We start from the raw sequence: 24,853 nt of genomic DNA on the forward strand, positions 1-24,853 counted from the left end.
TCCCCATTTGACATCAGTACTGGACTAAGGCAGGGAGATGCATTTTTCCTGGTACTCATAGACTCAGACTTTAAGGTCAGAAGGGACCATTGTGATCATCTAGTCTGACCTCTTGCACATTGCAGGCCACAGAACCTCACTCACCCTCTCTAGAAATAGACCCTAAACTCTGGCTGAGTTATCAAATCATGGTTTAAAGACTTCAAAATTTACTCTAGTTTAAACCAGCAAATGACCCATGCTCCATGCTGGAAAGGAAGGCAAAAGACCCCCAAGGTCTCTGCCAATCTGACCTCGGGGAAAATTCCTTCCCAACCCCAAATATGGTGATCAGTTAGACCTTGACCATATGGGTAAGATCCACTAGCCAGACTCCTGGGAAAGAATTCTTTGTAGTAACTCAGAGTCCTTCCCATCTAGTGTCCCATCAGTAGCCAATTGGGATTTTTGCTACTGGCAGTTGTTCATGGGCCACATAAAATTGTAGACAGTCCCATCCTATCATCCCATCCATAACTTAACAAGATCAGTCTTAAAACAAGATAGGGTTTTTTGCCACTACTGCTACCCTTAGAAGGCTCTTCCAGAATTTCTCTTCTCTGGTTAAACACCTTTGCCCAATTTCTAGCCTAAACTTGTTGATGACTAATTTATAGCCACGTGTTCTTGTGTCCACACTGGTGCTTAATTTAAATAACTCCTCTCCCTCGCTAGTATTTATTCCTCTGATATATTTATAGATTCCAGTCATACGTCCCCTCAGCCTTCTTTTGGTTAGGCTAAACAAGCCAAGCTCTTTGAGTCTCATCTCATAAGGTAGGTTTTTCATTCTTTGGATGATTCTAGTAGCCCTTCTCTGCACCTGTTCCAGTTTGAATTCATCTTCATCTTAAACATGGGAGATCAGAACTGCACACAGTTGTATTCAGATGAGGTCTCCCCAGTGCCTTGTATCACTACATCTTAAGGTTAAAATTTTGTCATGGGCATTTTTAGTAAAGGTCACAGACAGGTCACTGGAAACAAACAGAAATTCACAGAAGTCTGTGGCCTGTGCCTAACTTTTATTTAAAATACCTGGGCAGGGGGGAGACGAACAATCCTAGCCCTGGCTGCTACTCCAGGGCTGCTGCTCCAGCTGCAGGGGGCTGCTCTGGCCACTGCGGAGTGACCCAGCGCCAGCCACTGCTCCTGCAGTGGGAGCTGCTCCTGCAGCCAGTTCTGAAGCTGAAGAAGTCACGGAGGTCCATTAAAGTCACAGAATCTGTGACCTCTGTGACCAAATCATATCCTTAATAATGGTACTACACCTCCCTATCTATACTGGAAGTGCCTTGCCTAAAGTATCCTAGAAGTGCATTAGCCTTTTTCACAGCTGTATCAGCCAATACACCTGGGTCTTTCTCCTCCTATGTTGCTTCCAACTGATAGCAAAAATTCTTGTTGTTAGTCCCTAAATGCATGATCTTATACTTTGCATGATTACATTTCATCCCATTTCTATTACTCCAGTTTATAAGGTCATCCAGATCTTCTTATATGATATTCCAGTCCTCCTCTGTATTGGCAATACCTCCCAACTTTGTGTCATCCGCAAATTTTATTACCATATACTCACTTTTTATGCCAAGGCCAGTAAGAAAAATGTTAACCAGTATTGGTCCCAAGACAGATCTCTGAGGAATTCCAGTAATAAACTTCCTCCATCCTGATAGTTCATCTTTCATTATGACCCACTGTAGTCTCCTCTTTAACTAGTTCCTTATCCATCTTTCAGTTCTCATCTTAATCCCCATCTTCTCAATTTAATTAATTTACCATGTGAAACTGTATCAAGTTCCTTACTGAAATCCAGGAAGATTTGCATGCATCCGATGAAGTGGGTATTCACCCATGAAAGCTCATGCTCCTATATGTCTGTTAGTCTATAAGGTGCCACAGGACTCTTTGCTGCTTTTATAGATCTACTGCATTTCCTTTGTCTTAAATGTGACTATAGGAAAAAGTGATACGATCATTGCAAAATTCTCAGAATGGGGTGAATTGAAATGGCCTACCCCAACATTTTGGATATGCTGATGACTTGGCTATCATAGGAGAGACAGATGATATGGTTCAAAGGATGACAGGAGATTTGAAGGAAGCAGCAAGAAAAATGGGTCTTAAGATTGATGAAGAAAGAAGCAAATATATGGTTATGAGCTGATGAGAGGAAAAGGGACATATTTATGTAGCAGTCTGTAATCATAGGTATAATCCAGTTAGACAGTTTGAATACCTAGGAGTATTAATTACCAATAACAGTATGGTGAGTGAGGAAATTAAGGTATGGTTTCAGAGCAGGAATGCCTGTTACCTTTCTCAGCAAAAAAATTTCAGCTCCAAACTACTACTGAGAGAGACCAAACTTCAGATATACAAGACCTTGTTTTATGTGAATGTGAAATCTGAACACTGACTCAGAAGGAAGAATGATAGCTAAATACCTTGAAAAATAAAGTGTTGAGATGAACTTTTGGGCCAATAAGGGAGAATGATGTATGGAGGAGAAGTTCTAATAGGGAACTGTCAAAGGTCTATGGAGAACCAGATATAGTAAATACCAACAACTGCAGGGTGCAGGTCACGTAGTTAGAATGACAGAAGACAGACCAGCTAATTGTCTCCTGCCAGGACATCCTTGTGGTGTCCAAGGTCATGGTCGATCAAGGAGAAGAAGGAGGGACAATAAATATTAAGAAAAATCTAAGATCTCTCAATGTAAATTACTCTCAATGGGAAAAGTTATGCCCTTGGCAGAAAAAGGTAGGGACAAATTGTGAGTGCAGCCAAGGACCTCCATGGTCTTTAGAGCCAGGGATTGAATAAGTCACTCACTAACAAAGGAGCACACATGATTGGTTGAGATTCCATGTTTTGGGGGTCAAACATATAAACCCAGTTTCTGCCTTCTAATTAGAAGTAAGACTTGAAGGAAATTTCAAATCTTACTTCTACCTGCAAATCATAACACCGATCCTGTTATACACTATAAGTAATAAATTACCAGGAGTCAGCTTCTGATCCAAAATAGAATGGATTGCCAACTATAGATCTTGTAAAATGAGTGACTGTACTTAGATGTGCAACTGATACAGTTATTTGTAAATGACTGGCTGATATATTGTGTGCTGTATATGTGAGATCAGCGTCTGAACCCTTTAATTTTTCATCAAGAGTATAAGGTATAAGAATAAGGCTACAATAATAAACCTTTTCATATTGCTAAGTGCATCAGGCCCTCTTTAAAATATGCCAGTTCTAAACAAAAAACAAGCAGATATACTCTTTTCATTTTGCTAAGAAAATCTCTCCAGAAAGAACATGAACATAAATGTGTCTTTGAACCACTGATTGTAAGAGTTCATTCCCTGCTAAACAGCAAAGCAGTAGAATATGTACTGTAGGAAACAACCCTGCACTAATGGGAGAATGGATTAGATGACTTTACAGGGTCTTTTCCATTGCTAGGTTCTTTGATTTTGAGATTAAATTGACATTCTCTACTTTCCATCTGCTATTCAGGACTGCAAGTACAATACAGGTGGCCCATACTGTGATAGATGTCTTCCTGGTTTCTATGGCGATCCTACTAAAGGGACAAATGAAGACTGCCAGTTGTGTGCCTGCCCATTAACTATACCTTCTAACAAGTAAGATGCACATTTACTGTATAACAATCATTTTTTCATACATTTAATAAATTGTGTTATTGTTGTGTTGAGTGCTCTTGCTCTTCTGGATGAGGATCTCCAAATGCCCCTTATTTAAAATAAAAACAACTATAATATTGTACAATAATGATCTAAACCATGTAATCTTATAGTACTGCTACTGACTCATTTGGGCCAACCAGTGCTGTAGACTATTGTCTCACAGGAGTTTTATGAACATTAATAAATATCATATGACCTCAGGTAAGTATTAGTCCCACTTTAAAGATGGGAAACGGTGCCATAAAACAGCTGAGTAGTTTTAGTTATTATGCTAGTTAAGGCTGGGGCCAGAAGTAAAATCTAAAATTCTTGACTTCCTGTCCTCTGTTCTCACCACTAATCAGAATTCCTTTTTATTAAAGTCCCCCTTCTCACTCTGCCCTCTTCTACACCTACACGATAGCTATCCATTTAAATAGAAAACTGAAATTACATATTTTGTATGTGTTTTTCTTAGGAGTTGAAGTTGTTTTTTAAATTTTCTGTATACTAGTTGGATAACCAATCTGGCTGAAATTCCTTCTGCCTTTTTCTTTTAAATTAGAATTCAAATAGCTTGTGGTGGCTGCTTATTCATTCACAATCTGATGTACAGAACAGAATTTTCTCAGTTGAATTCAGCCTTGTAACTTGCAAGTCAAGATAATCTAACTCATTTATAAATATTTCTTAGAATACTTACTATAAACTTGTATTGTTAAATGTTGAAAAATATTGGTGAGATTGTTAAATCACAATTAGTGGCAAAGAACACTATTGTTTTGGTAACTACAAATATTTCTCTGTGATGCTTAAGTACAAGCAATTCAGTAGACTGTGTGCTTTGAAAGACAGTTCACTGGGTTTAGCCAGTGCAATGTCCTGACAGTTCAAAATACCAAAATTCTATTGATACCGTGTAGTCCAGGTAAAGTTCTCCTTGCACACCCTCATATAGGATCTTCTGACTCTTCTATTCTGCTTGTCTCACATATGAAGCCATATTTTAAAATAAATATATGGATTCAAATTAACTTCTTTAGCATATTCCAACCACAAGCTGATTTTGGTCTTCTTGCAGCAAAGTGTCATTGTTAGTGCCACCAGCATTTTAGGTGCCCAATGTTGAAGATTTTAAGTCAATCTCCTATCTGCTTTAATATTTAGGAGACAAAGATGATGATCATTTCATAAGAACTTTAGGGCTAAATGATTTCTCTATGGAGCAGAGCTCTGCAGGGAACAGGGAGGGAGGGCATCACCTGAACAGCAATCTGCCTGCATAGGTGGCCCAGTTTTTGCTCTATTTACATCCGTCTAACTCTGACTTCAGTGACTTTGTTCCACATTCACATCTCATTTTAAATCAGACCAAACATGTGTGGAGATCCTGGAGAAAAGTGGTGTACAACTTTCCCTCTCAACAGCACTGTCCTGGTGATGGTGCTGCTCTTCAGTGTACATTTTCTACACCTACCTGACCCAATATGATCCCCCTGGATCCACTAGTACTGGCATGTCACCTGGTACTCCCCAGCAGAACCAGTAGATTGCCTTCGTCTAGCATGGGTGTACTGCAGTGGAAGGGCTTCTTGCACCCTCACCCCATCTAGCACACACATTTGTGCAGAGCACCTTTTGCTTTTCCTTGGTATTGAACCCTCAGATTGCCCTATGGGCCTCAGTTTCCCATAACTACACAGTTTTGAGCACTCCACAGGCTGATTCTAATAAAGAGATGTCTATACTGCAATCACTGGGTGTAACTGCAGCTTGAGTAGACATACCTGAGCTAGCTTTAATCTAGTTAGCTTGGTTCCCAGAGCAGTGAAGCCAGGACAGCATGCTTTTCAGCATGGGCTATTCAGCCCTGCCTTGGAACCCTGAGTAGTTCCTCACATGGCTAGCTCTCCCTAACGGGCATGCTGCCACAGCTTCACTGCTTCTGTATGTTGGCTCAAGCTGCAGTCACACCCCATGATTGCATTATAGACATACCTGGCTTCATTCATGTTACTTGTACTTGGCTCCATGCTCATGCTCACATATGATAAGATTGCAGTAGCAGCTGCTGCATAAACAGCATGTGGAGCTCCCTACTATGAGGGTGGAAGTAGAAGACTGAAGTAAATCTCCCTACTGTAGCAATATATCCTGGAGTACAGTCCTGCCCTCAGTTAACCAGGGGAGTGCTATAAAAACAATACCAGAATTTTATATTGTGCAAGAGTGTAGTGGCCTAAATCAAATCTTGTGGTGGGGTTAGTTTTCACTGGCAAAATGTCTGTAACAAAATGCCTATATCAGATAGTTTACTCGCTGGCAATATGCTTTTCTTACAACTGGATGATGAAAGCTCTTCTTTCTATACTGAGATTTTTTCCTTAAAGATATGGGCCCAAACCAGCATGCCATTTGATCACTCCTAAGCTGTGGTGGAGGAAGGAAGTGTTTGGAATCCAAATCTGGAATCAAATTTTGCAAATGGATAGAGCCAAAACTGTAGATACAAACATTCCCAAACTTTTTTGTTTTGGTGCAAGTCTGGGCTCTAATTTTACTGTTCAGGGCCAGCTGTAAATGTATTTTATGATATTAAAACAAAATAAAATAGTAAGAATGTCTATTGCACTAGGGCATATTACGAGGTTTGTTTAAAATATTCATTTTTTCATCATTGCTGCTGTTATGTCAATATAACTTGGCTTTATTTGGTGACATTTTTTTTTAGTATTCTTGGTCTGGCTCCTGTAAACCATTCAGAAAGTAACAGCAAAATTCCTTCAAAGGTGGCTCAGAAGAAAGATCAAAACATTTCCAGCAACTTTCTGCCTTTCTTCACTGACACATAATTTTCCCCAATTATTTATGTACCTAAAATTTGCTCAAAATCTCGAGGTTCATGGATATTGATCCACCAAATCTCCTTGAGCACACTCTTGTATGCAGTGTTGTTGTAACTGTGTGTGTCTTGCGATATTATAGAGACAAAGTGGGTGAGGTGGATCAGTTTCTGTTGGTGAGAGAGACAAGTTTTCGAGCTTACATAGAGCTCTTCAGCACTTTAACTATGTTTCCCAGACCTGAAGAAGAGCTCTGCGTAGCTTGAAAGCTTGTCTCTCTCACCACAGCAGTTGGGCCAATAAAAGATATTACGTCACTCACATTGTCTCTCGAGCATACAGTTAACACACAGTTTCTGTTTTTAAAATATAATTTAATTCATTTTTTTTTGCATTACGTGATTTAGTTTTCAAGAACCTAGGAAGTGGCCAGAGTATGTATTATGTACATACAAAAGTCTAAAGAGTATTCAAGTCATCAAATTACTTAATTGGACATCCCTACCTTTCACTCTAAATCTGAGTAAAATGTGTCTGGTACAACTCAACAACGTCTATGCAAGGATTTTCTGAGCAGGTCTTCAGACTTAGCTTACTTTTTTAAGTCACAAAAACAAAACTTGAAAAAAACAGATCTGAGTGATATTTTTCTGATAATTAAAAGTGTGGAAATATGTTTATACTGCTAATTTTATTATTACTTCTATATTACTATATGCTAATATATTGTAACAAAATAGCTGCTAAACTATGTAATGTGAGCCAATTTCACATGACTGTAAAGGTGCATTACATAGGCAATAAAAGGCATCACAACTCTGAAATGTCAATTTCTATAGGAATGAATTAATTATTATGCAGTTCTTTTGGCTTCTCACAGATTTCTAGATCACATTCAGAGTTTGATACATGGCTCATAATAGTGTAAACAATACCTACCCCCAGGGGAAAAAGAGAAAATTACAAATCCTTGTTCACATTTATTAATCCTACTGCACTCATTCTTTTCATGGAGCTTTGTCCTAAGGCTGCTGGACCACTGGTGTGTCCTGTGGCAGCCAGAGTGGTTATAAATAGAATTAAATTAATTTATAATTGAAACAGAAGAATGCTTTAAAGTGGTAAAGCGATGGATCTCCTGTTGTTCTAAAACGGTTTATATCTTTCTGTGTGCCAGCAGATTACCTCATTACAGTGTGTCAATCATGTAACTGGGAGGAAAAACATAGAAAACAAAATGCTACAGGGCAGAGGAATACAGCCAGGGTAAAACACCATCAAAGAAGGGTTGTAAGCGTGCAAATAACTGCGTTGCCAAGATCTGACTATTACCTCTGTTATATAAAACCACAGCTAAAAATATACATGAAGTAAAGCTTAGTAGTCTGCAGACCATTCTGAAATTGCAGTGTGACTGGATGGCTTGTTGATACTGCTGTTGCTACTGGATTTGCTCAGATAAAGCTCTGGCAGAATTTTTATCCTGAACTGTGTTGGAAGTTTTACCAAATATTTTCCTTTAGCTGCTCCCCGCACTCCCTTTTTCTTTTTGTGCATTGGGTTTCTTTTACGCTCCATGTAATCTACGTTAATGGAGCGTTCCAAACAATTGTCGTTCAGTACCAGAGACATTTAGCTGGAGAGCGTAGTCTGAGGTTTCATATTTTGCCAGGCCCTCAGGGGCTCAGACAAGCAGCTGTACATTCCTGCTTTTTAATGGTGTACTGATTCAGTGAAAGGCTAACGTCCCATAATAACATGACATTGGGATGGTGCCATCAGTTGTGCTATATCCAGTGTCAGTAGAAATAGCAGAGTCACTCCAACTTCTATTGGCTGGAGCCAATCCTAAACTCCATGTGCTAGAACAGAAGGACTTTCCTTGTGCTCTGTTTTCTAAGTAATGCTTTCTGAAGAGGGAAGGGAACTAAAACGCTAATGATTTTGTTTTTATGTTTCCTCCTTATCCCCATTCTTGCCCAACATCAACAACGTAGCTTTAGCCCAACATGTCATTTAGACCGAAGTCATGGATTAATATGTGATGAATGCCCTCCTGGCTATGCAGGACCACGCTGTGAGAGGTAAGCAAGTGCCATACAGCTCTCTTTTTACCGGTTCTCCCTTAAAGTCTAAAGCAAGAGTGCTTTTCACACAGGATTATCATACCTGTTTGTTCTCCCTGTTTCCCCCAAACTTGCAATGAACTCACCAAGGAGGTTCCTGTTCATACTTCTCTATCACAGAGTATACGTATTCATGTAGATTATTTATTCTCTATACTGGTCTTCTTATGTTGCTTTATATATCAGCTGCAAAAAAAGGGATCATTTATGATTTTTGGGTTAAACACTGAGCTACAACTTCAAAAAAGTGTTTGTCAGAAAGTAATCAGAGTTTTTAATATTATCTTTCTGGCTATTTTGTGCCTCTTTCGAGTTTTCATAATTATTTTTGTGTCTTTAAAATGTAAGTCAAATGCTTAGAGCACGATGAATCAATTATTCAGTGCATTACTGTTGCTTCTTTTTAAAAAGTCAGGATACAGCTAAAAATGCAACTTTTCTAACAGGATTTATTTGTTGTGTTAATTATTTTAAACCAATATTTAAGTCTTTGTTGCTTCTAGATCTCTATTGCAGTACCTTACTTAGCAAGTGGAGCTTTTAAATAGTGACAGAAAAATATCTGTTACAAATATTTAGCAATGCCCAATAAATAATTTAGAGACTTTTCTGTTGTTTGAGAATATTACATTTTTAAACTATATAGAAAAAGACAAAAAGAGAAGTTTTATATATAAGAACATGAGAATGGCCATAAGTGGTCAGACCCATGGTCCATCTAGCGCAGTGTCCTGTCTTCCGATAGTGGCCACTGCCAGGTGCTTCTGACAGAATGAACAAAACAAGGCAATTTATCAAGTGGTCCATCCTCTGTCATCCAGTCCCAGCTCCTGGCAGTCTGGTGTATTTTGTGCATACTTGGTCTTATTTCCCTCCATGAGCTGCTGGTATTGAGAGAACCTAAGGCAGGTGTTGGGAACCTTTCAGAGGTGGTGTGCTGAGTCTTCATTTATTCACTCTAATTTAAGGTTTCGTGTGCCAGTAGTACATTTTAACATTTTTAGAAGGTCTTTTTCTATAACTCTATAACATATAACTAAACTATTGTTGTATGTAAAGTAAATAAAGCTTTTAAAATGTTTAAGAAGCATAGTTTAAAATTAAATTAAAATGCAGAGCCCTCCCCCTCCCCGCCCTGAACCAGTGGCCAGGACCCAGGCACTGTGAGTGCTACTGAAAATCAGTTCACATGCCACCCATAGGTTGCCTACCCCTGGCCTAAAGTTTAGTGAAGGTCTTCTTCCATCCCCCTCATCTCTTTTCTGGGTTGTATTGAAAGAGCCAAATTTAAATGGCTGTGGAAGTTACCGTTGTGTAAATTGAAATAGGTTGGGTTAAAAGCATTTGACTCACTAATGCTAATCAGGGAGGTGCATATTGCACACCTTTGTACCACAGGGAACAATTGCCCATGAGGGGACTATCACTAATGTGGGAAGGAAAGCAATGTTTACACTGTCACCTCTTTTAGGGGCTTCACCATAGAAGGCAGCTTTTAAGTTAGGCAGTGCTAAATCAGCATATCTCCAGGCACCCTGGCCACAGCCCCTTGCCCTCCATATCAACCTGTTCTGCAGGGCACTGTCTGGATCCTGGATCTTCCATGGTGCCCTCTTGACCTTTCTTTTGGTGGACTTTCTGCCAGTTGGGACTCACTGCTAGAGTTTCCTCCAGCATCTTCCAGCACAGACCCTAAAATGAATGAAGACCACTGAGTGTAAACTGATGTATGTTAAAGGATGAGAAGTGGGAGAGCGGGATTGTAGCAAGAAAATTGACAAACGAGGTGTAAAAGAAGGCAAGGAGCCTGCTTTACACCCTTTTTCACCTTCCTGTATATTTATCCTTGTATAGCCCTGCCTGTCCAACTTACAGTCACAGTGACTTCCCCTGAAATCCCCTACAGTGCTGTAGTTTCCCTGCACCACAGAGATAGAGAGACAGAGAGAGAGAGTCTGCAGGCTGTCACCTGTTCCCACCCATCCTCACTGTGGCTGCTCCTGCTGAGTGCTATTTTTGCCTGTCTTTTCCTGTCCACCTTGGACAGCATCCTCCTCCTTTCAGCTAGGGGGCTACGAAGTTAACCACTGCAGGAAGTAATCACATCAGGAGCACTTTGGTAGCAGTTTGTCAATGCAAAGTCATTGACAGTTTCCATCAGCAACAAGTGCTATTTCAGAGCGGAGCATAATCTGTATTTTAATGCCCAAGATGGAATCTGAAAAAGTGGTGGGTTTTTTTTCAAATGCAGCAAGTTGTGTAGAACAGCTCACGTCCATTGATTATATTAAACATTTAGAAGGCAGAAGAAAACATGTTGTATTTGCTATTAAAAGTGTATGTGTAATTGCCCAAAGATTGTACATGAAATTCTTTTTTATTTTAGCAACCGCAAGCTGACAACAGATCTGAGTCATATGAAACTATTAATTTAAGAGTCCCAGATTATCATAAAGTATCTTATATACAGTTCTCTCTCAAAACAACAGCCTCATATCTTTTCATTCCTACAGCTGCCCACAAACCTGCTTTTGATTGTTGTAGGGGGATCTGGTCAGGACTCCTTTATTTAGGATTCATAATACTCTCCATTATAAAGGATTCCCGGGACTTTTTCATTGTGAAACATCAACACATTCATTGTTTACAGCAGGTCTTATATTCAGCTGGGAAAAGCTCCTCCTCCTACTCCCTCCCCCTCCCAGCTTCTGAAGTGCCTTTTATTTGTCCTATGAAATTGAATTCAGATTCAGCGGAATAGCAAAGTATCAGAAATGACTGTCAGTTCTCACGGTCAGTTCTAGGCTTGTCGGGAAAATTTTGGTAGCCTGTCAAAATCACTGAACACTGAAAAGTCTGGCCTGTGTCACTACCAAAACAGTGGCAGCAAAAGGAATTGCTCTGGGAATGCTTGAGAGCTGCCAGACCAGTTGTAGGTGGGGGATGTGGGGAAGACAGCAAGGCTAAATTCCCCTAATAATCCTTCTTCCCCAGACTTCCATTTTCTCCTTCCTCAAGGGTGTGGTGTAGGGCTGGAGCTCTCCCAACTCTCAGAGGGGCGAGAGAGAGCCAAGCCAAGATGTCCCATAACCCATCTCAACCCAATACATGGCCGAAGTGACAATTCACCTACTCCACTCTGGGGGCATCACATAGAACAGGAGCTCCCCTGACTTGTGGGGGAGGGAGGCAAAAGAAAGCCAAGTCAATCTTCCCCATAACTCCCTGCACCCAGCACGTAGTTTCAACCATCCATCCTCCCCTCTGGGAGCATCACATGAGGAAGGAGCCTCCAATCTCACAAGGCGGGGAAGAGAAAGAAGGGCTGAGCTCCCCCAGACCACCTCCTGGACCAAGCACATAGTGCCAGCAGCCTGTTCCTTCTCTGTGATAATAGCTTTTTCTTTCTGCCAGCTAACAAAGGCTCAAGCAGTAGCAATCTCTGCAACAATGCTGACTGCTCAGGGATCAAACCCTGATGATGATGTTTGATGGGGGGGATTACTATAGCGATACAAAATAGAATGTGTTTTTTACCTTTGTTCTTTTAAAAATACAAACAAAAACAAAAAAAACACATGTATGTTAAAAGAATGTTGTTTAGGTTGCAAAGCAGGCACTCAAAAGTTAGGATTTAGCCATTCTGTGCATATTCATTATGATGGTTAATCACATGATCACATGCTATTTTTCCCATGGCACCATTGCTTTATTGAGTAAATAGGTTGGAAGCACAAGGGAACCAAATTAAGGTTGCATAAGCAACCATGAATCTAGTATTTTCCTATCTTTAGCTTTGCAACCTAAACAATTTTTAACAGTTTATAGGGGTTCTTGGATCAAAGTAATTTTTCTATTGGTCGGAAATTAGTTAATAATTGCTACTTAGGTCAAGCTTGACCATATAGTTGGAAGAGGCAATAGCCAAGCAACTGGAGTAGTAAAAGATTTAGCATGAGTTTGATTCTGCATGTTTCTCTAGTGTTGAGTAGTACCAAAATCCATGAGCAGGCCTCTTTATATGAGAAGCAAAATCTGGTGTTCTGTGGCTCCATGTTAGAGCGCAACGTGCAGGTGGTGAGAGCAGGAGTTATATATTTCCCAGATTGCCTAGGGCTGCAGCTACCACTGGCTATATGTGCCAGATAGATACAGAGGATGCCAGTGACTTTGTGGTTGTGTTGGCATCCTTTCGTCTGTGAGAGATGGTGGGAATTGGAGCCTGTGATGTAGATAGTTTGCAATGTCTTGTGACTGAATAAGCCAATTTGAAATTTGCATGATCTTTGGCATTTATTGCAAATGTATGTATCTGAGTTGAGAGCTGCTTGCTTCCCATGGGCTCTTTTCTCCTCATGCTGTAGGAGCCAGCTCCTGTCATGGACTTTGATACCCCGATGGAGACGATGGCGCCACTTGTTACGATCACTGTCAGGGTTCCTTCCCTACTCTGAACTCTGGGGTACAGATGTGGGATCCCACATGAAAAACCCCCTAAGCTTATTTTTACCAGCTTAGGTTAAAATTTCCCCAAGGCACAAATGCCTTGCCTTAGTATTGCTGCCACCACCAAGTGATTTAACCAAACATTCAAGGAGGGCCAGTTGGAGCCCTACCTTTCCCAAATATCCCCCCAAGCTCCTACATCCCCTTTCCTGGGAAGGCTTGAGAATAATATTCTCACCAATTGGTACAGGTGAACACAGACCCAAACCCTTGGATCTTAAGAATAATGAAAAATCAATTGGGTTCTTAAAAGAAGAATTTTAATTAAAGAAAAAGTAAAAGAATCACCTCTGTAGAATCAGGATGTTAAGTACTTTACAGAATAACAAAAGACTCAAAATCACAGAGGATTTCCCCTCTAGGCAAAACTTTAAAGTCACAAAAACAGGGATAAACCTTCCTCTTAGCACAGGGAAATTCACAAGCTAAAACAAAAGGCAATCTAACACATTTCTTTTAGGCTATTACTTACCATTTCTACAAAACTAGATGTTTAGTTCAGTTATAGCTAAGGATATATATTTTCCCCTGCCGTTTCCTGGCTGGCTCCAAGAGATACAGACAAAAAAACCTTCCCCCACAAATTTGAAAGTATCTTCTCCCCTTATTGGTCCTTTTGGTCAGGTGCCCCCAGGTTATCTGAACTTCTTAACCCTTTACAGGTAAAAGTGGAATTAACCCTTTACAGGGTAAAGAGGGATTTTATGCTACCCTTAGCTTTATGTTTATTACAATCACATGCCAAGATTTCCCATTGATCAGGATCAGTTCCAAATTCCTTCATATCTCTCTTGCATGTGTCTTTATAGCGAAGCTTGGGACATCCTGTTGTTCTTGTTCCCTCTGATAGCTGCCTATAACATGTCCTTGGGTATGCATCCCTCTCCCAACCTACTCAGATGGCCCAGCCAACGCAATCGTCTTTGCTTGAGCAGGGCTGTCACAGTTGGTAAATTTGCCCTTTGAAAACCTCTGCGTTGGTGACTTTATCTTGCCATTTGGTGTTGAGTATGTGGTGTAAACAGCGTAGGTGGAAACCGTTCAACCTTTTTTCCTGATGAGCATAAGTTTTCCAAATTTCCTCACCATACATGAGAGTGCTGAGGACGCAAGCTTGATACACTAGCATTTTGGTCTTGATGTCAGTCACAGGATACATATTAAGTGGAGAGTGCAGAAGAGTGAATGGAATGGAAAGAAGAAAAATGCTGAAAGAGTATTACAACAATTCTTTCTCTCACTCTATCCATAAAGCTCTTAGTCATTAATCAGTATTTTATAAGATTTTTTTCCTCTTAATTCAGGAAGTTTACTTTCCATGCCACACAAAGTTTTGCTCTTCATTTATGTGAGCCTTCCCAAAGGCACATAGCACACTGAATCAGAGAATAGCTGAAGTGGAAATGTTTTAAAGAAAGCACGTACAGGATTAGTGAAAGTGGATTATTTTAAGGGTCACCTGCAACTGTTGGGGAGGGGGAAAACACCTTAGTTCTATGCAGAAGATACCTTAGTTCAGGGGTTCTCAACCTTTTTCTTTCTGAGCTCCCCCCCCCCATATACTATAAAAACTCCATGGCCCACCTGTGCCACAACGACTGGTTTTCTGATTATAAAAGCCAGGACTGGCATTAAGGGGTAGCAAGCAGGGCAATTGCTTGGTGTCCCATGCCACAGGGCCCCTGTGAAGCTAAGTTGTTTAGGCTTCGGCTTCAGCCCCGGGTGGCAGGGCTCAGGGCCCCGAGCTTCAGCTCCCTTGTAGTGGGGCTTTGGCTTTCTGCCCTGGGTCCCAGCAAGTCTAACACTGGTTACAGTTGAAGGTCCCACTGAAACCTGCTCACGGCCCCCCAGGGGTCCCCGGATTCCTGGTTGGGAACCACTGCCCTAGGCTTCCCCCTACTTTCAAAATGTATTCATGGTTCAAGATAATATATGCATGTATTACCCTGACGGGCCACATGCAGCCCCTGGGCCGCAGGTTGCCCACCACTGACCTACACAGATAGTCCCTTTTGGACTGTTTGTGTGAGTAAGGCTTACATAATATACACTGTGATAGTTTTCAATCTGAGATATGATGGGAATAGGAAAAATTATATTTAAATTGTATAGAATTCTGCTACAGATAGATATTTGATCAGATCCAGATAGAATTTGCTCTCCAATCTCAATCATCCAGCACTTTATGAGCTCTGTTAGTATTGAAACTAATAACCATTTCATAAGACAGTATTACAATAAAAGTGTTAGGATCCCTCTAGAAACCTTGGTGGGATGTGCTGAGTGCAAAGAAAGGCTGAATTTGAAGGAAATGAGTGAAGTTGCCCCTGAAGTTCTGAGAGGGAAAGTGTAGTGGAGATGTATGGCTATATCCAGGCATGATGCACAAGATCCTTGCTCATGTATCCTGCCCAGTATGTGATGAGATGGAGCTGTCAGCTAGTTGGAGACACTGGCTTAAATAACATGGCAGATAATAGAGTTTTAGCGTTCCTTTATGTTAGTCTGAATTCTTATGAGATGACATGAACAACAATATTAGCCTGAACTAGGAGATTTTTACGTTCCTCTCTTCACTTCTCACTATACAAGTTGGTCTTACTATGAAGTGTGAGCAAATGCAATGGAAAGGGAGAGCAGACCTGAATATAAATAGAAAATGGGCTGCAACGGTAAAGATACACTTTCAAAACATGCGGTAATGTTCATTCGGATTCAGTAATGTTTTACACGGTACCTGTAGAAAACAACTGATAGGTCAATTGAAAAATAGGTGACTTTTTTAACGTCCCTATTTTGAAATTTTCAATGTGCAGGATATCTTACTTAGCTACAGCTACGTGCTTCCTGCATTACTGATTTCATTCTGCATGACCTCTGTGTGACAGACATACATCCCTCTAACATTAAACAAATTGTTCCATGTAGCAGATTTGGTGTTTATTGTTTTGTTTTATTTTATTTTTTTAGGAAAACAAATACATTTGCTGCTCTATTATCAGGTGAACTTGTTTCCCAAAAAAGATTTTATGGCTAGCGATTGAGGTGGGGGTGAGGAATTGTCAGTCTTCCTGATTAGTGAGTACAGAAAAGCAGCCTACTTGGGTAGCTACACATGATGTGCTGTACAAAGGCTTTCCAGCATGGACCTGAATTCGTCTGGAGTAATAGATAGATTTCTTCTTATGCTTTTGTCTCGTCTTCAGTGCCAGTGACAAGATTCCCCCACCCCCACTGAAATGCAATTACTAGCAGAGTTGGCAGGATTTCAGCTGATTCTGTATCTACGGTGCTGTTTTTTTAAGGCACTTAAAAGAAAACAAATACTTGAAAGCAAGTCAAACCATCCTTAGTGATTAGTGAGACAACAAAACTGTAAACATTTCTCCTAACAGGACTATGTAAGTACCTTGATTGATAGTATCTCTTGTCTTAGGTGCGCAGACGGCTATTTTGGACAACCTTTAATACCAGGAGGATCATGCCGGCCCTGCCAGTGTAATGACAACCTTGACTTTTCCAGTCCCGGCAGCTGTGACAGCTTATCTGGAGCTTGCCTGATATGTAAACCTGGTATAACAGGTCAATACTGTGAAAAGTGCGCTGATGGATATTTTGGAGATGCTCTTGATCTAAAGAATTGTCAATGTAAGTCCTGAACTCTGGCTGTTCCTGGCAGAACTGATATATTCCATATCCACATAACTAATGAGTACCTGAGATATGTGTGTATGAGGGGGAGGCATGCATGTAAGTGATTCAATATATTTATATAAGTAAAAATGATGCTATATATCTATATCTATATCTATGGAAGGAGAGATTTCAGTGAGTATATAGAAAGTAGAAATTGTTGAAAAGCATCCTGCTACACGTGAACAGTGATGAGGATAAATCTAAGTGTTTGGTATTGCAGCAGGGACTACATTTTTAAAATTGTGTTTTAAGAGATACAGTAATCGGTAAACACAACTGCCATTTACTATTAAGACCATGTGTTTTTCAGGCCCACTGGTTGGACATTTTACTTCATTTCGGACTTGATTCTCCCCTTTCACTGAGATAAATCAGAAGGGCACAGAGGTCAATATAGTTCCATCGGTGTAAAACTAGTGTAAGTTAGAAGAGAATCAGGCAATTGTTTTACTGCAGTATGCTGCATAGGTTGCAGTTTCTAGAGCATTTGACTAGAATATGAAACTTTGGGCCATCACTACTGTGTTTCGTAGTTTTATCTGATACTTACTTGTAGTTTGATAGTGGGAAAGTCATTTAGACACAGTTTCAAAAGTGGTCTGTAAAATATGGGTACCTTAGTCTGGGACCCCAACTCTAAGGACTCTTTCCCATACGTTCTGAGCACCACCAACTCCCTTTGAATTAAATTAGGATTGTGGTCAGTACCCCCGAATATCGAACCACTTGTATTTCAAGTTGGACATCCCAAAATGGAAGTACAGGGAGTCCTCGACTTCACGATGTTTGACTTATGATGAATGGCACTTACGATGCTTCTGAATTGACACGCTGATTCAACTTACGTCACTTGGTTTCGACTTTATGACACTTGGTCCCACAATGGCGAGGATTGCGGTTCTAAATTACTACATTTCGATTTACGATGTTATTTTCAGGAACCAGTTGTGTCGCAAGTCCAAGGACTACCTGTACCTCAAATGAGAGGCCTCTTTTGACAATGCTGGTCTTTATTTAGCAATATATTTAATTGGTATACAATTATAATATTTTTCTCCATCAGGGGTTGAATTAATTATTGTAAAGCATTTTGTTCTTTGTGTATAGCGTGACTTTTATGAAGAATTTCAAAGCATTGTTATTGACAAGTTATCAAGTTTTTCCATTGTGTGGATATACATGTGTATCCATAAGCCGTATGGATGCATAAAAATATTTTGTGTGTGTATATAGCTAAAGATATGGTTGGATATGTATGCATACCAATCTCTATACACAGTATGTATATGCAAAATTATAATGCTAATATCTAGATTCTGTGTAGCACTTTTCCTCATTAGATCTCAAAGTGCTTTGCAAAGATGGTCAGTATCATTCTCCTGATTTTATAGACGGGGAAACTGAGGCACAAAGCAGTGACATGACTAACAAAAGGGTTTCCCAAATATTCTACACCTAGACAGTGCTAAAATTCAGCATTCACAAGTGGTCTCAGAACTGGTTAATAATTCATGGGTTTGATGTCACATGATTTAAGACTTTAAAGTATACAATGCCACATAAAAAGCAGTGCATTTCACAAATTAAACTACAGGTGCAGTCACAGCTCCCAGTACTGCCTCGCCCTCCTTCAGACATTGACATGGCTGAAGCCTTGAACATTTCTGCAACAGTGGCAGCTTCCAAGGGGAGGTATCTGGAGTATGATGAAAACATATAATAAAAAATAAAAAGTATTATAAATACATTTTAACGCATAATTACAATCGTTGCTTTGGTAGTTAGGATGACAGTGGAGCCTTTCAATGTATTCATATCCTTGTGTTCACAGTTAACTTGCCTTTATTTTCTCTCCATCTTTCATGTGGATTTTCTTTTTGCATAAGATTTTATATTTCTTTAGCAGCATTCCATGAAGTTTGCCCTGCAGCTACAATATCAGAGGGACTATGACTTTACTTGGTTGTTTTCAATTTTAACTTTTTATCAAAGAGTGAAATCCAAGAGTACTGAAAAGCATGAATTTTGCTCTGAGATTATTGTTTGAAATGTTTCCTGCCCTTTCTTAAGTCGAATACTATTGTCATTTGCATTAGCCATTTCAAATGATGGCCCAGCTGTATATTATCACAGCATTTCTGAATTTCATAGTGTATTTTAAAAAAAATTCAAATCTAAGAATATTGAACAAACGTCCTAAGCCTATTTGATTTGATTCTTCTGGATTGGTTTTTAGTGATGGTAGTGTGAAACAGCACAATCTGGCAGAGAAAACAGCTAGCAATTATCCTGGTAATATCACAGTTGGATGAGATGAGAAAAATTGCATAATAATATGTATGTGTGTGTACCATACTGTAGATAAAGATAGATGAGTGAGTGTTTGTATATATGATATGACCAATGTAATTTAGGAGGAAATTTCCATATTTGCTGGAAAGAATAAAACATTTCCCCGACAGGCTATTTTATTAAATCGCAACTTTTTGAAGTTGCTCAGAGGTTTGGATAATAACAGTGGAGGTGAATCAGTGAGCAGTGTGTAAGTGAGATAAATACAGTTTATTGCATGGATCTGTAAGAGGAGACTACTAAATACATGCTCCTCCTACTCCTACCCAGTGGCAGAGCTGGGAAAAAGAACCAGAGTCTTGACTTCCAACTTCTGCCCTAACCACTGTATTACACTCCTTCTCAAGAGCTCATCTGTAGTCAAAGTAGGAGGACTCTGTGCGGAATTTTGAGTATGATGATATTAATAACGTAACCTGATCTGTGTAAAAAGTCTAATTTCTGTCTTAAATTCTTGAGATACCATATTTGGAAAAGTGTGACATACAAAAATCCAATGAAGCCCTCAATAGACTTACTATATATGTGTATATATATATATATTACATGCTGACAACCTGTGTTATGCTTTTAAGAAGGGAGGTTTACAAGTGTATCATCTTACACTGTTGACCTCAGAATTAGAAAGCTATTTTGAAGCAGGTACGTAATAATAATCATTATATATCATTTTTGGAATGTAGATACTTTTAAAAAGTAAACAATCTGAGAGGCAATAAGGAGGAATGGTGGATACAAAGGTGAAGGAAGTGGGCCAAAGATGCACCTAGAGAAAAGAATCAGGGAAAAGTGGGGACAAGTGATATAATCTACAGGAGAAGGGGTTTTAAATATTTGTATTATCTTAAATATATCCCAAAATGTAAGTACATTAAAGCATTCTGAAGACATGAACAAGCTTTGCTTGTTACAAAAAAAGACATTAGGATAATACAATTTTTAATTTATGTATATATTTATTCCAGTATGTGAAGTGCTTATTTAAATACCTAGGAAAATGGGACAATGAATAGACTCACAAGTTATAAAATACGCAGTCTTTTGTTATGAAGTGACAATCATCACATAGCACATCAAAAAAAATCAGAAAATACCATTCTGTGTAAGAGCTAGCATTTATCTGCAGATCTGACACAGTCATGTGAGACGACTGCAGTATTTCCCCATACATAGACTAGGAACAACTGCAGTATCTGAAATGCCATGTGGTGGTACGTGAGATGCTAACTTTTTAACAGTGATCACAATGTGTACCGTTGGGAATACAAGTGTTTCTTAAAATGAAACTGTCAAGGTGGGTTGAGAAAAGGACCAGAAACAGGCATTCAGAGAAGCTGGCAGGGGCAAAAGATACTGGAGCAGGGACCTGATAGGCAGAAGGAATTTACACTATAAAAAGTATAGGGCTATATGCACTCCTCTCCTGGGGAAGAAGGGAGACAAATGGTCCTGTTCCTGGAGGGGAAGGGGGATGTGAAAAGGGTCTATATGGTCACATTCCTCACCATCATGTTCTCTGGTCTGTGTGACTGAGAGGCATGATCAAAGGGAGTGGGAGGAGGAGTTGGTACAATAATCTTGCTGTGCATCAAGTTCTTCCTCTTTCAGGGCATCAGAACTTAGGATGTAATGCATTCAAAAGTATACTGCCTTAAGAAGCAGTAACTCCTTTCCATAGCTCTTTCAAAGCGGGATTGGGCATGGGTTGGATGGGGGTCAGGCAATGGCAGCAGGGGGCCTACCTGAGTTACATTGCCTATTGCTGAGATGGAGGCATGGAAGCATATGATCTCCAGTTTTATCTTTGGGCATTACAACAAGCTACTCTCTAAACCTCAACCCTGTGCATTTCCATTGCTACTCATCCACCGTCCTGCTGATATGAAGATTTGGTACAGTGGACAGGCTGCTCTTTAAAAGCAGTGGGTTTCAGCAGATCTCTTTTCCTCATTCCTCAGCTTTTCATGAGATTCTGAACATATAATCTATAGAGTAGGAAGTAAAAGTTTCAGACCCTTGATTATAGATGAACATGTGCATAATAGTATGCTCTCCTTCTATTTTTGGATTCTGGTGACATGCAAATGATTTGGTTTATCTGGAAGCAAAATTCCTCAGTGTGCATATAGTTTTGTAATGTATAGTTAGAGGTGTACTAACATAGGGTTTGATTCTATAATGTGCTGAGTACCCTGAATTGCTTTTACCTTCAGTGAGAGTCTAAGGTGATCAGCACTTCACAGGACCTTGCCAGTTATAAGTCTAATACTCTAAATGCTTGGCTTAAGAAACTGTTAGGGAATGTAATCTTTCTCTTGTTATGCATTTCATGTTCTCATAAAGTGCATTGTGACAACTCTGTTTCCCTGTAGCGTGTCAGTGCAACATCAATGGCTCATTCTCAGAGATCTGCAACTCTCAGACAGGGCAGTGTGAGTGCAAGCCCAATGTTGTGGGGCGTCGCTGTGATGAGTGTAAGGTGAGTATTCAGAACTGGGATTTCATGTAACTCTTCTCCACTGTTTGACATGACTAAGTGCTTTTTCACTTAAAAAATATGATGGATTGTTCCAGGCAAAGAAAAACAAAAGTTAAATGCTTTTATTACTATAGCAGGAGATCAGTGTGTATTCAGGGAGTTTTCTGGAGGAAAATTCAGCACTAAATGAATACGCCACTTTCTGTGTAATGAACATATATACCTTTTTATTCTAAGTCACCTGAAAATTATATATCAATACTTAATGTATATGAAAAAGATAATACATATGAGAGCCCTGAGGAAAAAATTACTGCCTCAAAAGAGATTTGCAAAAAAGCAAATGCTTATCATCTCTGCATTTAATTTTGTGCTTTATGCATTGTGAAGATTTTCATGGCAAAACTGCCTTTTGTCTTGGTGCATTAATTCAAAAATGAAAAACACTGCAAAAGACAGTTTCTTTTATGGACCCACCCAACAGCCCAGTCCCCAAATCTGTGATTTTCAGTGTTTGTTCTTCAGACCACTAGGAAATGCTTCATAGATATTGTAGCTCCACAGACTGCTGAGTGAGAACTCCTGGCTTTGGCCCCTCTCTGTTAAAACACCTAAGCAGGTGCCTAATTTAAAGCACAGGAGGAATTCTATGGAAATGGAATGGATTATTTCCACACTTAGCTGTGTACTTACTCAAGTAGATTTCTGGATCAAGGCCTCCATAAATGCCCCACTTCAATTTTCAACATTAGTCAAAGGTTTTAGTCAAGGGGGCCCCACTGATATCAGTGGAATTTACCAGGTGTAATAGAGGGCAGAATTTGTCCTTCACTGTTCAGTACGCACATACAATAATTAAAGCTAGTTAATACTAACCATAGAGTTTATATTTTAGTTCCCATTATGAAATGCAATGTTTTGTGTATTTTGTTTCATATGTACATTATCAGATGGTAGATGCAGAGCTAATCTTTGTTTAATGCTGCACTTTTTTTGTCAACATCTTTCCATATCACTTCTCTGCCTTTGTTGGCTAACTATCTTTTGTCTTTCACTCCTAAAGCCCAACTATTTGTGGGCCCCAGAAAAGCAATTCTGCATACCTTGTGGCTGCAGTCCTTTAAGATCCATGTCACTGCGCTGTGATATGTCGGGGAGATGCATCTGCAAATCAGGATTCATGGGTAAACGCTGTGAGCTCAGCAGACAGGTGCATAAACGGAAAGAAAATCCACGGGCCACTCAGCAAATCCAAGTCCCTTCTCAGAGATGGGGCTTCACTGGTACCAGCGGGTGCCCCCGGGGTGCTTACAGGCCTGTCGATTTGGTAATCAGAAAACCTGTGTGATGCATGGGCTGGATTTCAGCATTTGTTTGTGCATGAGGACTCCAAATTGTGGTTGGAGGTTTTTACACCCATTCTGTGTTATGCTAAATTAACAGTCATCAAGAAGCCAGAGGTTTAGGAATACATGGTACAAATGCAGACTTCTAAAATATTTACACTCTTTCAGGATTGAACATAGCCCAAAGCACAATATAGGCAAAACCATAAATACCAAAATAAGTCTAGAGATAACATAATCAATAGTGACACACACAGAAATTATGGGTGAAATCCTGGCCCCACTGAAGTCAATGGGAGTGTTGCCACTGACTTTATCTGGGCAGGATTTCACCCTATATCTTTACTGATTCCAGATACCAAGAAGTTTAGTCCAGGAGAAGGATCAACCCTGATGATGAATATTTGGAGGAATTCTGGAGCATCATATGTAATAGACTTTGAGTTTTCAGTAATTTACATGCTAGCTACTTGGGCTGACTTCTTTTACTGGCTAAAGTGCTTATTTGAGGAATCTATTTCCCAAATTGAAAACAATTATCAGGAGAGTCCTGTTATTTTTCATGTCTAGTCAAAGCAGCCTTTTTTGAAGCTGGTGTAATTATAATGCCCTGTTCCTAAATGCAAGTGTTTAGGATATAATTTTGTTACCCCAAACCATATACACACATACTATTTGCACATATATTACACACACACAAACATCCATCATAAGGACAAAACATAATAGTATATTCAGAAAGATTCAGCACACTCCTTTTTTTTTTTTTTTTATCTAGGATCTTGGAAGTGAGAAATTTGCTTCCTGTTACATGTGATTCTTATAAAATAGAGTCTTATTTTCAATATATAAATAGATTTTATTGAGGATTAATCTGGAAGGGACTGCATGACTTATCAGAATACCTTTCACTCTGCAGAACTCATCACTGTAGAAAATACAGTATGCTGGTGATCCTTCTTTCCTTCCTTCACGCTGTGCAGTTCTAGCCTGTGAGCCAATTTTACTGTTTTTCACCCTGATAAATAGAATTTATTAGATCCTATCAAAACTTTCATTGACAGCTGAGCTGCATGCTGGGTTATGCTTACTTTGCTGCATTAATCTGAATGTCTGTCCTGAGATTTTGCATATTCACATTTCTTCTTTTGAATTCTATTTCTTCCTCTTATGAAAGAAATCTTTAAAGAGGGTCTGTAGATTTAATTGAACCTGTTATGTTTCATCATGCTAAGGTACATACCAGTGTAGCATATCAGTATAGAATTTGGAAATGAAAATTTGGATAATTACTCATTATATGTAATATGTATCCTTCATTAGTTTTCACATGATTCTTCCAGCTGATCTCTGCCCAGATGCCCTGTTCCAGCAATCTGATCCATGTCGGTGATCCCTGTGGCAGTGTGGAATCTGAGGATTCCTCCTTCCTGGATCAGATTTCAGTAGGCAGGCCTTAGTTGCTTGCATGGTATTTCATTGAAGACAATGGAGTTTCACACATACAGCAGAGGGTTACAGAGTTTGCTTCATTGAGTCAGATCCTCCGGTGCTGTAAATTCATTTACTTCAACCAACCTACACTGATTTACACCAGCTGAGGATCTAACCCTAACAATGTAGGTTACACAGTAATACATTTTTTCTTCTTTCTCCATAATTTAATGTCAATGTGAAATTATATTAACTAATAATTTAATTATTTTATATCTAATTTTTCACTATCTCACTGAGATGTAGCAAGCTAGCTACCTGGATTTTTCCTTAAATG

At 39.5% G+C, this 24,853-nt stretch overlaps 1 protein-coding gene across 4 annotated transcripts in view; it reads left to right on the plus strand.

Annotated features, from left to right (window-relative positions):
• LAMA2 (laminin subunit alpha 2) overlaps window positions 1–24,853 on the plus strand; it is a 490,975-nt gene that overhangs the window by 307,471 nt on the left and 158,651 nt on the right. For 3 of the 4 annotated variants that reach the window (XM_075063935.1, XM_075063936.1, XM_075063938.1), the window contains exons 17-21: window positions 3,565–3,692; window positions 8,575–8,661; window positions 16,646–16,857; window positions 21,630–21,736; window positions 22,800–23,063. In XM_075063935.1, coding sequence (XP_074920036.1) covers window positions 3,565–3,692; window positions 8,575–8,661; window positions 16,646–16,857; window positions 21,630–21,736; window positions 22,800–23,063 — 798 coding nt within the window. The remainder of the gene's footprint in view (window positions 1–3,564; window positions 3,693–8,574; window positions 8,662–16,645; window positions 16,858–21,629; window positions 21,737–22,799; window positions 23,064–24,853) is intronic. The other variant, XM_075063937.1, reaches the window with a different exon arrangement.

The sequence above is a fragment of the Chelonoidis abingdonii genome, chromosome 3, assembly GCF_003597395.2.
Source record: "Chelonoidis abingdonii isolate Lonesome George chromosome 3, CheloAbing_2.0, whole genome shotgun sequence".
Classification (NCBI taxonomy): domain Eukaryota; kingdom Metazoa; phylum Chordata; order Testudines; family Testudinidae; genus Chelonoidis; species Chelonoidis abingdonii.